The sequence below is a fragment of the Cynocephalus volans genome, chromosome 1, assembly GCF_027409185.1.
Source record: "Cynocephalus volans isolate mCynVol1 chromosome 1, mCynVol1.pri, whole genome shotgun sequence".
Lineage (NCBI taxonomy): Eukaryota > Metazoa > Chordata > Mammalia > Dermoptera > Cynocephalidae > Cynocephalus > Cynocephalus volans.
In genome coordinates, this window is record NC_084460.1 from 218399628 (window position 1) to 218415660 (window position 16033).

Here is a 16033-nt window from a genome sequence, read left to right on the forward strand (position 1 = left end):
AAAGTATCCAGATTCTAGGGAGAGGTGATAACTCTACAGAAATTTGACTCATAAAAAATAAGGCTAAAAATATTTCTGTGGATTTCATTTCCACATGCAAGTAGTTCTAAATAATTCAAATCATAAATAAAGTTCTTATCTTCTAGGAACTTATATCAAACAACATTAAGACCAGCCAAGCAAAGAGCAAAGTAAAACTTATTTCCTAGTAATTATACTTCTTGAAAATTCAAAGTGAAAACTCACCTTTTTACAGATTAAAAGTGGAACTAGACAACAGAAGTCTGAAGGAGTTACTGAGGTATTCCTGGGGTGGGAACTAGTCCAGGGAAGTTTGGAGTATTTATCCAAGACCTGTCGTCACAGGTATTAGTGAAAGTATTCTTCACAGATATCCTAGAGCAGGGCTCCTGAGCTGCATGACTCTACAAGGACGCCTTTTCCACTATAGTCAGATAAATATGCTCCCTGGAACACAACTCCATAGACCAGCCCCCACAGAGAGGGCAACTCAGGGGCCTGATCCTAAAGCAGTGTTTTTCAAATTTTTTTTTATTTCTTCCCACAGTAAGAAATTAACTTGCATTATAGTCCACTAGATTTACATTTTTATTGCATAATAAATAAAAGTTTCATGAAAAAAATACTTAACACATGTGATGCACTCTGATATTTTTGATCCCATGCACTCTTATCCTATCTTATTTCTGTTTCTTTTTTTTAATGACAGTCATGGCCTACTGAAATGATTTTAGCACCTACTAACTCATGTATAAAACTAATAGAAACAGTTTCCATGAAGTAGTACCTTAGCAATGTTCTCTATATTTCCTTTTCTATTCTGTTTCTTTTGTCAAAAAATACTAGTTGGAGCATAATGAATTGACTTTGCAGCCCACTCATAGGTCTTAATAATGTTTTAGAATATTCATGAGGTAATTCAGCAAATATTTATTGAGTACCTAGTATGTACTAGGCAACATTTTAGCACTGCAGATAAAGCAGGGTACAATAAAAGGATACAAAGTTAACCATATTAATAACATAGAAACTCAGCTTACTCTGCTCATTACACAAAATGAGACAAAACTCTCGACTGGAATATTGATGAAGCATTTTAACTTATGCACCGTAGCGCATATTCAGAGAATAGAAATCCTACCAAGCAAGAGACATAACTTCTTTTCTGAACATTTGTTTCTTCACAATAAATATTAAGAAAATTGAGATAAAAGGGACACTTGTTTGCAAAGACAGAAAACTTTGTTACTTGGGTAAACTGGAAAACCTGGAGCATTTTTAAATTAATTCCAGCCATTTTCAGAATAATTCTATTGTATTAAGTAAGGAAACAGAACATGATCAGTAGCAAAAAAAAAAAAAATCTTTTTCTGACTATTACCACCACAAGACTGACCTCTTTGATGCAGGTATAACTAGGTAGATGTCATATTCCAAGATTCAAGGTGCATCTCTGTTGTTCTTTCCTTCTCCGCAGTGGCGAGGCCCTGTCTTGAGTGTAAAGCGTTTCCTCCTTCTGCAATTGCTAACTTCCCCATCTTGTGCTTCTCCTAAGAACTTTTGTTTTGGGTCCCTCCCTCTCTTCCTTGTGCAAAACAAAATAGCCACTAGCTCCTAGGACTTCCTTTCTATTACAAATAAAGGAATGTTAGGAATTTACATCAGAATCCAAAGATAGAGATTGATATATATTTTTGTAAATACACATCACCATGCTTATCTTTCAATTTATTATTATTGTTATCATTAAAAATCAGTTCTTTACTGTGTAGAAGAGAAAATTTCACTGAAATGTGGTATTGAAAGATGAGTTATATTAAACTCACTGGGCCATGATATTTTCTTTTATTTCTGGAAGCATTCATTTTTATTAAAGACTACCATTGACCCTGTTTGCAATGAAAGTACACTCACTAAAGCAAATGAAAAAGGTCAAATGGTGAAGGAATACCTTCCATATGACTCATTTCTTAGGTTCTTGAATTTTATGGGTAAAAATCAGTGTTTGGGCATGTCAATTTAGAAAATGTTTCCCAGCATACAATAGTGTTTATTCAAAATTGGAGATGTACCTCAAACTGGTATAATGGCATTTTTAAAGCACTTTAAAGCTCATGTGGTATGAGCTTTATGCCCTTTCTTGTACACATACAAAGACATGTTTAGCAATATAATTAATGTTTAAGAGTTGAGCACAATATGAACAATGACTTTTCTTAAAGAGTATTAGTGCACAAGAAGAAAAGTAAATCTAAATGTGTAGACATTACCTTTATTTTGAAAAACAATTTTTAAAATGAGACAGATAAAACATCTCAAGAATTGAATTAATAATATTAGGAAAATATCCTTTTAAAATTCTAAAAAAGCTTACTGATGCTATTTTTGTGTATGCACACATATACATATACATACATACATATCATAAATTATAAGTGTATGCAGAGTACTGGTTATATCTGAAAATCTACCCCATGGGGCCAGCTCCCACTGTCATTTCCTCAGTGGACTAGACAATTTCGGAATGTCTAGGCATGTGATCTCACACCAACTAAGTTTATTTGAGTGGCTTTCCAGTCCCCTCTACTCTTTAAAAGCAATAAAGAGAATGAGAAAAAGAAAGTATGCTAGTTTATGATGCTGCTGGCTGGTACGAAATAATCATTTTGTCCAATTAAAGGACTTCCTCAACTTTTTGACTAGTTCCAGGTTCCCAGTGCCTTTTGGTATTTAACTGCTAAGTGTTCAGTGAGTAATTTGCTTTTTTAAAAACTATTAGCAACTGTCCCTTTCATTTGATTAAAAAATCTTGGCTGCAAAAACAAAACACAAACAAACAAAAACAGCTTTAACAAAGCATTTTTACCCACATGCTTCAACAGACTGTAAGGTTTTTATGCAGGACTATGAACTAGGTTTATCAGAGTGCCTGTTCAAGATTAAGTGGTTCAGAAATAAGCAATCTCCAATTTCCCTTCAGCTATAAAAATTTATATGATTTCAGGGTCCTCTTTGAATGACTGCAAGTGTGAATGAGCGATTTTAAGAACTCAGAGTACTTTGGGGTAAACCTCTCCCTCTGTAAGGTGATTTTAACTTCTTGGAATACCTGGGAGCCTTCTAAAATAGTTACCATCATCCAGCCATCTCCTTTCCAGTGTCCCTTATCTCCTGGCATTGAACCAATACACTGGAGAATCCGTTTTCCCTTTCTACACAAACAGGTGGTATTCTGTCCCAATGTCCACATACACGCCCACACACACAGCATCAAATTCTGATTTCCAAAACTTGAGTGTAAGTTTTATGATCTTGATAGATACATTCAACCAACAAACATTTTTTGAATGCCAGCTATGTGTCAGAGACTGTTGTGTCTTGGAAATACAGATGGAAATAAGAAATGTTTCTTGCCTTTGATGGTTTAGAAAGATGATTTCAGGTGTCTTCACTGCTTGTCTCTAAGGCAGTAGGAATGACCATGGGTAGGGGGATTTGGGGTATGAAAAAGCAGCATACAATATTTCTAGTCATATTTCTTTGTTTGGGGAAACACAGGAGTTTTCATTACCCTCTATCCACCTTACTATATCCTTGTCTTTTCATTATTATTATTATTATTATTTATTATTACTCTGCTTCTACTTAGAAGCCCTTTTTATTTCCTTTTCATCTCTCAAATCCCAGATCCATTGTTACCACTTGTGTAGTTTTCCCGGACACCTTTAGTTTTATAATTTTCCCCTTATTATATGCCTGTTATAGTTCTTAGCATATTGGATTATAGGTATACTAGCTAATTTATGAAAAGAACCTTAACATTTCCTGGTTCATAATAAACTGTCAATAAATATGTGTTTAAGAGAGGAAGGAGAAAGACAGGGAGATTTCTGTTTATCACTTTGCATAACCTATGAGTTCCTGCAGGAAAGGGCAGGGTTTTTTCTTTCTTTTTTTTTTTTTTTTTTGTGTGTGTGTGTGTGCCACCATTTCTATCCTACTTTCCAGCAGAATATACCTCTTAGTTGAACAGATTTGTTGAAAACTAGAGAAAATAAAAAAATACCTCCTGATTCACATCTTACCTTTAAGAAGCTGTGGTATTCATTACTTTCTTGTTGGTAAGGCAAAAATAAACCCAGAATAACTATACTTTATTGCAATTCCTCAAGAATATTTAGATGGAGAGCTTTTAAAATAATAGTATCCCAAAATGGCTATGTCCTTGAATCATAAATGTGGATACTCCTCTATTGTAAATTAAGGATAATAAAAAATAATAACTTATAAAGAAACCTTCATCTACAGAGCCTTGCCATGTATATGCTAGAGTTTTTTGAAAATGTGCTCTGTCTATGATTAGAGGAATGGTGATCTCTACATTTAAATATGTCATTATTTAGCAGATAGGAAAATTGCCACAGATAGCAATTACTAGTAAATAAGACGTTGCATTAGCTCATTTAAAAATATGGTTTCCAAATGCAAATAATGCATAGTACTTATTTGTGGAAATAGCAGCAAAGATTTAAAAAGCAATGAAATATTTAATGCATTGATTGTTTTGTAACAAATCTGAATGAATATTTAAAGAATTGTATAACATACGCCTACCTCAGCATTTGGTATGTCTTTTTACCCTTCTCTTTGTGAACATAATCATTATTTCATGATAATATTTTATAAATATTTATGTATTTTTCAAAGAGTGGGGTTTTTTTGTTGTTGTTGACTGGTAAGGGGATCGCAACCCTCGGCACGGTGTTCTCTGCACCACGCTCAGCCAGTGAGCGCACCAGCCATCCCTATCTAGGATCCGAACCTGCGGCCTTGGCGCTACCAGTGCCGCACTCTCCCAAGTGAGCCACGGGGCCGGCCCAAAGAGTGGGTTTTTAAAATCTCCTTCTTTAAAGGAAACACTGAGAGCCTAAAAAAAAAAAAAAAAAAAAAAAAAAAAAAGGCAGAACATAATAGCTGGGAAAAATTACAAATCCTTGCTATAGAAATAGTCTGTAAGGTATGTTGAATGTGCTGATTTATACTTATGACTGTTACCACAGCAATTCTACTTTCTAAGAAAAAAATTCAAAGGTAGTAGAGTATTACGTATAAAAAGATGTTCATCCCTGTGTTACATATAATCATGAAAAATCAAAATGTAAGTGCCAAACATTATCAGAATTGTTCAATAAATATAGCCATCTATATACTACACAGTTAAAAATATGAATACGAAGTCTGTACACCAAAAAGGAAAAATTCTTGTATTATTCTAGTAGATGAAAACAAGAACATAAAGTCATGTTGGTACTACTATTACAACTACGGAAACATTTCTGTGTGTTTGGATGAGGCCTCAATAGTAACATGGTCAAATGTAAAGTTTTATAATGGCATAGCACAGCAGTAGTGTTTGAATTATTTTAGATTTTCAGTAACACTGATGTTCATTATACTATATACATGTTTAATATTTTAGAATAAAACTAAATGTATATACCTATTATAATAAAATATGTGTCAAATGCAGGTATTACATAAAACAATGCATCTCTTTAGGAGAAGACCTTTTGCAAAAAAACAACTGTAAATTCCTTTTTAATAGAGTGTTATTCTCAACCTCCCTATCTTACCCCTTGTGCATCTGAATCATCAGGGATGATTTCAAAGAAATCTACTCCCCAGGCTGTACCCCAAGAAATAAGTTTTCAACTGGTCTGTGTTAGGACCCAAGTATTGATTTGTTTTTGTTTTTTTCATTTCTCTGGATAATTCTTGTGCAGCATGAGTTGAGAACTACTAATACAATTATAAATAACAATTGAGATTTGATATTTTCAAAATTCCCTGAATTTTTATCTGTAGTATAAGGCTTTCAAGAATAAGAATGCTATTTGGTTGAAGACTGGTCTAATTTAAGGAAGTATAAGTACAAAATATTTTTATACTGTCCAAATGACAAAGATTCTTAATCATTTTTATTCACTGTTAAAAATAATAATAAAGACTTGGGGAGAGAAATATGCACTGTCATACACTTTATAGGAATATAAATTTAATGTGTATTGATCAACTTCACTGAGAGTAGTTTGACAATATGTATTCAAAGCTTTTAAAATATGTAAACCCTTTTAGACAATAATTGAGCAAACTGGCAAGCATACATTAAGAATGTTTATCATGATGTTGCTTACTATAGTGTCACTTACAATAGTAAAAGCTTGGAAACCATCAAAGTATCCATGACTGTAGATTGATTAAATTATGGTATATCCATACCTAATACTAGTAAAATGGATCTGTAGCTATGTATGAGTTAATATGGAAAGATATTCATAATGCATTGATAAATGAAAATATTATGAAATAGCATTATATCATGATTCTGGTTTTGTTTAAAAATATAGATTATATGTGTGTGTATATATATGTCTGTATATGCATATGCGTACAGGTGGGAAAAGCCCAGAAAACTGTACACTAAAATATTAATAGTTGTAGTCTCCATAGGTACTTTTTATTTTATGCTTTATACTTTTATGTGCATTCTAGTTTTGTGGGGTTTTTTTTTTTTTTTTCATCACTAAAAGCAAGTACTTTGTTTTATAAATAAAGACCAAAGATTTTTTAAAAATTAAAAAATATATATTTTGAAAAATGAAGTTTTGTTACTTTTACCTACCCAGTTAAATGAACTACAGCATAGATTCTCCCATCTTCACCTTGTCCAGCTATGAAAAACAAGCTATTTGATACTTAGCAACAGCTATTTTTTAATATGCTAAACATCTTCAGTAAATTTGTTTTTAAAGTAGGTTAAATTGAAATGTATCTTAATGTATTTTTATGGGTAGTCTTGCTTTATATCCATAATTAATAACTGGATTTTATTTTTTTTTTCATTTTAGGCTGTTCAGGACCATCATCCTCCATAGCCATAGCTGGCACCAACCACCCTGCCATAACAAAGACAACATCTGTTCTTCAAGATGGTGTCATAGTCACCACCGCAGCTGGAAACCCACTGCAGAGTCAGCTGCCCATTGGGAGTGATTTTCCTTTTGTTGGCCAGGAGCACGCACTTCATTTTCCATCCAACAGCACTTCAAACAACCATCTTCCACACCCCTTGAACCCCAGCCTCCTCAGTTCTCTACCTATCTCTTTGCCAGTGAATCAACAGCATCTCCTAAACCAGAATCTATTAAATATCCTCCAGCCTTCAGCAGGAGAAGGCAAGTCTGAGATCAACCTCCACCCTTTAGGTTTTCTCAACCCGAATGTAAATGCTGCTTTAGCTTTTCTCTCCGGTGACATGGATGGGCAGGTATTACAGCCTGTTCACTTTCAGCTCTTAGCAGCCCTGCTTCAGAACCAAGCCCAAGCAGCTGCCTTGCTTCCCCTGCCATCTTTCAATCTGACCATCTCAGATCTTTTGCAGCAGCAAAATACCCCTTTACCCTCATTAACACAGATGACAGCCCCACCAGACCATTTGCCAAGCAATCAGTCAGACAACAGCCGAGCTGAGACCCTCTTAACCAGGCCCTTGGGGAACCCTTTACCAAGCTTTGCAGGCAGTGACACTACTTTTAACCCCCTGTTCCTCCCAGCTGTCACTGGGGCCTCAGGATTAATGGCCTTGAATCCCCAGCTGTTGGGAGGTGTCCTGAACTCGGCATCGGCCAACACCGCTAAGCATCCAGAGGTTTCCATAGCAACCTCCTCCCAGGCAACCACTACCACAACCACTACATCATCAGCAGTGGCAGCACTGACTGTCTCAACACTTGGTGGGACAGCAGTGGTGTCAATGGCAGAAACATTGCTGAATATATCTAATAATGCTGGGAATACACCTGGTCCAGCTAAACTCAACAGTAACTCTGTGGTGCCACAGCTACTTAACCCTCTACTGGGGACAGGTCTGCTTGGTAAGTTAAATTTTTTCACAAATTTTTACAAAAGAAACGTTTTTCTAATTCTATTTTCTCCTTTTTAAAAACTCCATTTTGTCACACTATTTTCAAAAATGTTTTTGTTATGTCACAGCTTGCTTAAGGAACTAAATATAACAACACCCACATACAACCATAGTTATACAAACATGAGAATGACTTTTTCCTTTTCCGTGATTCTAGCAATACTAATATCATTTTAATCTGCTTTCTCTTATCTCCTAATTCTGATGCCACCTAATCCTAACCTACCCTTCGTTCTCTTAAGCCAAGTAGAGTTTTACTTTTCAAATAATGAAGCACAGGTACATCTTAAAAATAATTTTTATTTGAATTTTGGTTGGTGTGGCATCACAGGGTTAGTATGAGCAGCTGCACTGTGGACGGAAACAATTTGAGGAAGTATTTTCCAGGTGAACCCTAAATAAACAAAATTAAATGCTTGTCCAGCAAAACAAAAAACAAGGCATAAAAACACTCAAAGCTAAAGTTTGCCCAAGTTCAAAGAAACAGTCAGCCCCTCTAGATGCTGCTAGATTCCCTCAGACAGTATTTTTTAGACCTTTGTGTTTAAAAACAAAGTCCTTCATATAGTCATCCTCTCACCAAAAAATTAGAAAATAGTGCCAAGTATATTTAACTGTTGGATGTAGGTAACTATAATATAAAATATAGGGATGGTGTCCATGAAGTCTGGTAACATACGCAAATATATATGTTGTCAAAGGCATCTTCAACATATAAACAGTGATAATTTTTTTATTATTTATGTTTCCAGATTTTATAAACACCTTTATAATATAGCAAAATTAGTTCTATTTGGCATTGAAATCATTATAGTTAAATAATCTAAAAAGCATTACAGATTTACATATTGCAAGTTACAGGACAATTTCTACATCATTGTCCTCAAGATAATTTCAGAGTAATTTTTTAAAAATCTTTAATATAAATTTAATTATTAATTAATTCTACTGATTATATAATATTTATTTGTAATAATTATGACAATGAATTCTTTTGGATTGTTAGCTTTCTTTACAATTTTAATTTTAGGTGATTAACTTTTTAATCCAAAACAAACTGCATATTTCTAAAGCAAATCTCTAATTTTATCTGGTGGTATTTATTGATGATTATGGCTTGAGAACTAAATTTTGTAAACAGGGCCTGATCAACCCTACTTATTTTAATCATCTGATCAAATACTGATGATTGCTGAAACATTTTAGGACTAATTTAACCTTCAATTTTAGGTGCTCTAATAAAATTTGATTCAACAAATCATGTAACACTGAAGCTAATATATAAAGACTGGTTAATGGATAGAGCAAAGACTAAGTAATCTTTCCATGATATAAAATCAAAAAACTAATTATGTAAGATAAAACTAAATAATAAAACTACTCTTTCCTTACCACTTAGTAAGACCTTGAGGAGAAAAAAAGAAAATAATTACCCATGTAACTCTAGCTTTTAGTTTTTTGGTTTAGGAATTCTCAGGTACAAACAGAGGCATAGGACCTCCAAAGAATCACATTGACTTATGTTTTATGTTTTTCAAACTGTAGGTGATATGTCATCAATAAACAATACTTTGAATAACCATCAACTGACTCATCTACAATCGCTGTTAAACAACAATCAGATGTTCCCTTCAAATCAGCAGCAGCAGCAACTTCTCCAGGGGTACCAGAATCTCCAGGCATTCCAAGGACAGTCCACAATTCCTTGCCCAGCTAACAATAACCCCATGGCTTGTCTCTTTCAGAATTTTCAGGTACTCTCCTTCCCTGGGTTGAATTAGTAGAAAACAAGTCTGAGTTTGTTTAAAAACTTAATTTAGGGGAAGGGGTGAAAAAAATAGGTTATGTGCCCTTTCACCTTTATTTACTGTTATTTCTCAATCATGAGTGTTGTCAAGCATTCCAGCCTTTTTGTGAAGGTTATTTTATTTTGTCCAAAGCATCTCAGTGGACCTCTTGGAGCTGTTAGTAAAAACTGATAATGTGACTGACCCTCTTAGACTCCTTTGTGGTTTCTCATTGCTGTCATGATTAAGACCCATGTTCTTAACATGCCCACCTGACCTCCCTCCCCAGCCTCATCTCTCAGCACTCTTCCTCTGAGTTCAGCTACATGGTCTTCCTTTAGTTCTACAAAGTGAATAAATTCCAGATAGGTTAAGGAGCTAGATGCAAAGAGTAACACTAAATAAATGTAAGAAGAAAATATAGAAGTTTTTTGTTTGTTTGTTTTTTAATAATCTTGGGGTTCTTTAAGCAAGAACCCTTACCAAAAGAGGTATGAACCCTTACCAAAAGAACCATAAAGGTTCTTTAAGCAAGACACAAAACCAAGAAGTCAGAAGGAAAAGAAGAAACAGCATGGAATGCATAAAGGTTTTAAATCTCTATATGATCAAGGATATTTTAAACAAAGTTAAAGACAAGTGGCAACCCAGTAGAAAATATTTGCATAATACATACCAAATAATTAACACCAACAATATAAAAAGAGCTCCTACAAATCAGGAAGAAAAAGATAATTGATTAGAACAATGAGCAACAGATTTGAACAGACAATTCACAGAAAATGAAAGATTATTAATAAATAGATGAAAGGAATAATTAGAGTTATACAAATTCCAACACTGATTTATCCATCAGATTGATGGTAGTCATTGCTCACAAGGGTGTGGGGAAATGGATTCTCTCAGATTATTGTCGATCTAATTGTATGCTGTTACCATCCTTTTGGAGAATAATTTAATGGTATATCAGGTTTTTAAATATACATATCCTTTGACCCAGAAGTTCAACTTCTATGTATTTAGAGAAATCTTCAAATGTGAACAAAAGAGCATGTCCCAGAATGTTCATTACAACATGATTTGTTGTGTCAGAAATTATGAACTACTTAAGTATCCATCAGTAGGGAAGTAGTTAAATACATTATGGTATATTCATCTACCTAGTAGTTTAAAAGATTAGGTAAATTTATAATCTGAAAAACTACAAGACTTCAATACTGTAGTATTACAGAACAGTACTATAGTACAATACCATTTATGTTGAAAGAAAGAAAGAAGAACGGGAGAAAGGAAGGAAAGAAAGGAAGAGAGGAAACTAGAAACACCTAACACTAAATGTATTAGAAGGTGTCTGCAAGGATGCACTGCAGCACTGGTTACTTCTGAGAAAGGAAATGGGATTGGAGTGGGGTGGTAAAGTGTGGGTTTGGATGGGGAGTGGTGATGAAGAAAAGTTTTATCTTTTTTGACAATGATAGAATATTTGAATATTTTAGAAAGGAAGAGGAAGTGCTCAACCATGTCACTGAGAAAACAAATAAGATAAAGCCTGAAGATAATTCATTAGATTTAGTAACTAAATATATTTATTTAGTGACGGAATGCAGTTTGGTGGAGCAGGAGCCAGACTGCAATGGATGAAACAGAAAATGTGAGGTTAGGAATTAAAGAGTATGGATTAAACAAGTAGATTTCAGCTGCTCTTGTCACACACATACAAAAAGTATGTAAGATGATAGATATGTTAATTTGCTTCACTAAAGTAACTATTTTATTTTCTATATGTACCCCATAACGTCATGTTGTAAACCTCAAATATGCCCAAAAAATTGTATTTAAAAAAAAAAAAGCAAAAAAAATCCAACACCGAAACTTATCTATGAAGAACATAAGAGAAATAGGGTGTTACCCTGAGGGGGGATGTCAAATTGAACAGGAACTTCTAAAATATGGAAGCCATGCACATAATCATATGCTAAAGGAAAGAGATAAAAAAGAGTAAGAGATTGAACATAAAGAAGAGAAGGAGTAATAGATAAGGTGAGACCCCTGACGAGGGGCTTGGGCCCTCCTACACTGGGAACAGGGCAGGATTTTGGACAGGTATAGTTGCAGGGAAGTGTGTGCTGCCAGGTCCAGGAAGCATCAGACAGAGTATACTGACATTAGGAGAATTCTTACCTGATGAGCTCCATTTTCTCTGTTAAATAAGATCATCTGCTAAGAATAGTGCAGGAGATGGTATAGCAGCCAGCTTGAAGAAGAGGAGAAAGATTTGAATAGTTGTAGAGAATGAGAGTGATATCTAACTAGAGGATCACAGATTAATGGACAGCAATAAGCCCCCAGCAGAGGTTGGAAGCCATAAATTCCTATAGACAGATACTCAGCATTCTTGCTGTAGATATAGATAAGGCAGGTGGTTGAATTGATCCAAGATTGGGACTTTATCTGATAGCTGTAGACAATAATAGCAAGAGAGAGATGGATGTGCTGATGGATCTCAGGTTCTGGTTTAGTAGGGAAGGATGTAAAGACAAGAAGGGAGTGATCATGACGGGGAAAATTCGAAGTATCAGGGTCTGGAGCAGTAATTTTTACAAGGTGGTTGGTGAAATTTGAATAACCTCAGGGACTTTTTCAAACTGCATTCATCCTTCCTCTACTGAAATTCTGATATGCTCCCCTGGTAGGCATTTCCTTCCTTAACCTCTTCCCAACTGAGAAGCACTTCTATAGAGAGCCATTGTTACTGTTGACAGCATGGGGATGTCCCTCAGCTGGTGGCCTGATAAGGTTGAGAGGCAAGTGTTACTACGCATCTAAAGACTTCAAAAATATAGTGCCATGTTATTGTTAAGAAAAGTGTATATGTATTTTGTTTTATTTTATTTTATATTGTATTTCATTTAGTTAAATAGAAACATTAGTGAGTTAAAAATCATTTTCAAAATATGGTTCACTTTGTAATTTGGACAGTGCTAGTTGGGTTACCTGTGACTTGACTCTCTCATTGAATTTCAAGTTGCAAAGACCTGTAATGACACTAAACAAGTGGAATCATCACCTGAAAATATTTTGTGTCCAACTACTTCGTTTAATTTTTCTGGAGAATGTTTAGAAATAATGATTTTTTTAAAAAAATTCTGTCAAATGATTTCAACCAGAGCAACAATACCCAAAATGATCAAAACATAAGCTTTTCTATACAGAGTGACTTTTTATTTCATTTTTGAATCTTGTTCTTTAAATTTCCTTCCTTGTTATATCTGTTTGTCTTTTGGTAAATCTTAAAATTATGGTCTTTCTCTTCAACACCTTTAAAATTATTTCCTTCTCTCTCACTGCTTCCTGTCTATTTCTTTAAGGTGAGAATGCAGGAAGATGCAGCTGTCCTAAACAAAAGAATAAACACTCAGCCGGGGCTCACAGCACTTCCAGAGAATCTGAACACTACACTTCCACCTTTCCAAGATACACCTTGTGAGTTGCAGCAGAGGATTGACCCATCTCTTGGTCAGCAGGTGAAGGATGGCCTCATTGTGGGTGGCCAAGGTGATGCTTCCGTAGATGCCATTTACAAAGCAGTTGTGGATGCAGCCAGCAAAGGAATGCAGGTTGTCATCACCACTGCAGTCAACAGTACAACTCAGATCAGCCCCATTCCAGCTCTGAGTGCCATGAGTGCCTTCACTGCCTCAATTGGTGACCCATTAAATCTCTCCAGTGCTGTCAGTGCGGTCATTCATGGACGAAACATGGGAGGTGTTGATCATGATGGTAGGCTGAGGAACGCAAGAGGGGCTCGGCTGCCCAAGAATCTAGACCATGGGAAAAACGCAAATGAAGGAGATGGGTTTGAATATTTCAAGTCAGCAAGTTGCCACACATCCAAAAAACAGTGGGATGGGGAGCAAAGCCCCAGAGGGGAGCGAAACAGGTGGAAGTGCGAGGAATTTTTAGATCATCCAGGCCATATCCACAGTAGTCCATGTCATGAAAGGTCCAACAATGTCTCTACACTGCCATTTCTGCCTGGGGAACAGCACCCAATATTGTTACCACCAAGAAACTGTCAAGGGGATAAAATTCTGGAGGAAAATTTCAGGTATAATAACTACAAAAGAACTATGATGAGTTTTAAGGAGAGGCTAGAGAACACTGTGGAAAGATGTGCACACATTAACGGGAATAGACCTCGACAGAGTCGGGGATTTGGAGAGCTGTTAAGCACTGCAAAGCAAGACCTGGTCCTAGAGGAGCAGTCTCCAAGTTCCTCAAACAGTTTGGAAAGTTCTCTGGTCAAAGACTACATCCATTACAATGGAGACTTTAATGCCAAAAGCATTAATGGGTGTGTGCCTAGCCCTTCAGATGCTAAAAGCGTTAGTAGTGAAGATGACCTAAGGAATCCAGACTCCCCTTCTTCAAATGAGTTGATACATTATAGACCAAGGACGTTCAACGTTGGCGACTTGGTCTGGGGCCAAATCAAAGGACTGACTTCCTGGCCTGGAAAATTAGTAAGAGAAGACGACGTTCACAATTCATGTCAACAAAGCCCTCAGGAAGGGAAGGTATACCAATCTTTATCCATTGTCAAATACTAACCTTTGTTCAGATATCAATTATTGTTTTTTGTTATCATCACTTTGGATTCTTTGGATTTGAAATTAGGATTCTTCATGACTCATTGAGGTCTCACAAGCTTCTGGAGCATAAAATGAAGAGGGGATGGTTATAGTCACCAAAATGTCATATCAACAAGGGGTGAGTTGTGAAGTATTTATAGATTCCACTAGGGTTTAGGGTGGCTCTAACCCAGGAACCAGATTTCCAGAATTTTGTCAACTCTGCCTTCCTTCTCTACATTTACCTAATTCTTTATTTCATGCACAGAGGAGGAAGGCAAGTGTCAATGACTGGGAAAAAAATCTGGTAGCTGTTGGAGGTCCAGGAGTGTGGCAGAGGAAGGGCCCTTCCCAGGCAACAGGAAGTGCCAGAGGACAGTGTGTCCTACACGTACTTACATGTGACACATAGAACTGGGGAGGGGTAAAATCTGGGTGGAGGTGCAGCCATTTGTGGAAGCAGCAGGTAACGTCTGAGTTCAGAGTGGTGTCTGCTTTCAGGAGAAGTTCTGGGCGTTTATAACATATGGAAGAGTTTAACCTCATAGTCTGGTTCTACTTAAGACAAAGCGATCATATAAATTAAATGAAAACTTCTCTGTGAAACTACCATTCAATTTAGAAGAAATTAGTAGGAGTCTTCTGGGCTTTTTCTTTTCATCCCTTACAAATGGTAAAATTGGTTCATGAGGCAAGAAATATGCAGAATATTTAAACTAGATAGAAAAATTTATATCTGACCAGGAGGATATAATTATGCACATTCCCATCATATGATGAAGAAATGAATAATTTTTTATCTTCTTAGGTAATAAAAATTACTCTTACAGGCATATATTATTCTTTTAAAGAGTATATTGTATAAAGCTATTTCACCTCTGCTCAAACTTTCACTGGCACTTAGGTTTAATGGTAGGAAACCAAAAGCATTTTTGCCCGCACAATAAAAGGATTGTCTTTCTCCAAATGACCAGGAGGTCTTTAAACCCTTGCTTATAATGCCTAGGAAATACTTGTCAAGATACACTCTGGGCATAATGTTTCTACGTTTGATAAGAAAATGAATTCCATACTCCTATTCACAAAACATTTTATTCTCTATACTCTCAAAGACCAGACAAACATTCTTTAAGTTGATAAACCTAAATATTTTTGACAGTTTACTCAAGAAATAATTAGAAACAGCAAAAGTGGGCTTTTATGATATAAATGGAACTGCTTCAAATACAAGATGTAGACATCAAACTGTTTTACGGTCTCTATGCAAACGAACCAAATCTTTTTTATGGCCATTTTAGAAAAAGCTTAACTAAAGAAAAGATTATGGTCTCCCTTCCCTGGAAACATTCTTCCTGTCTTAAATGCCTTGTCTAAATATCTTTTTATGCCCTCAGGAGAATAAAGGCATGCACTTTTAGCACATTTCACATTGAACAATGGTTTGAATCTTTTGATTATCTGTGTTCAACTACTGAAATTGAGTTATTTATTGATATTAGGGGAGATGCACTTAAAAAAAAAAATCATTACCTGAGAGTCTAAGAAACATTAATTTTGCTTCATTTTAATAAGCAAACTAGTTTTTATTCACTGTAAAGTAATAGTAAGTG

At 35.4% G+C, this 16033-nt stretch overlaps 1 protein-coding gene across 4 annotated transcripts in view; it reads left to right on the forward strand.

The window, feature by feature from the left end:
• Positions 1-16033, forward strand: part of MBD5 (methyl-CpG binding domain protein 5) — a 130692-nt gene that overhangs the window by 94357 nt on the left and 20302 nt on the right. For all 4 annotated transcript variants that reach the window (XM_063113356.1, XM_063113363.1, XM_063113351.1 and 1 more), the window contains 3 exons: positions 6930-7955; positions 9551-9759; positions 13161-14369. In XM_063113356.1, coding sequence (XP_062969426.1) covers positions 6930-7955; positions 9551-9759; positions 13161-14369 — 2444 coding nt within the window. The remainder of the gene's footprint in view (positions 1-6929; positions 7956-9550; positions 9760-13160; positions 14370-16033) is intronic.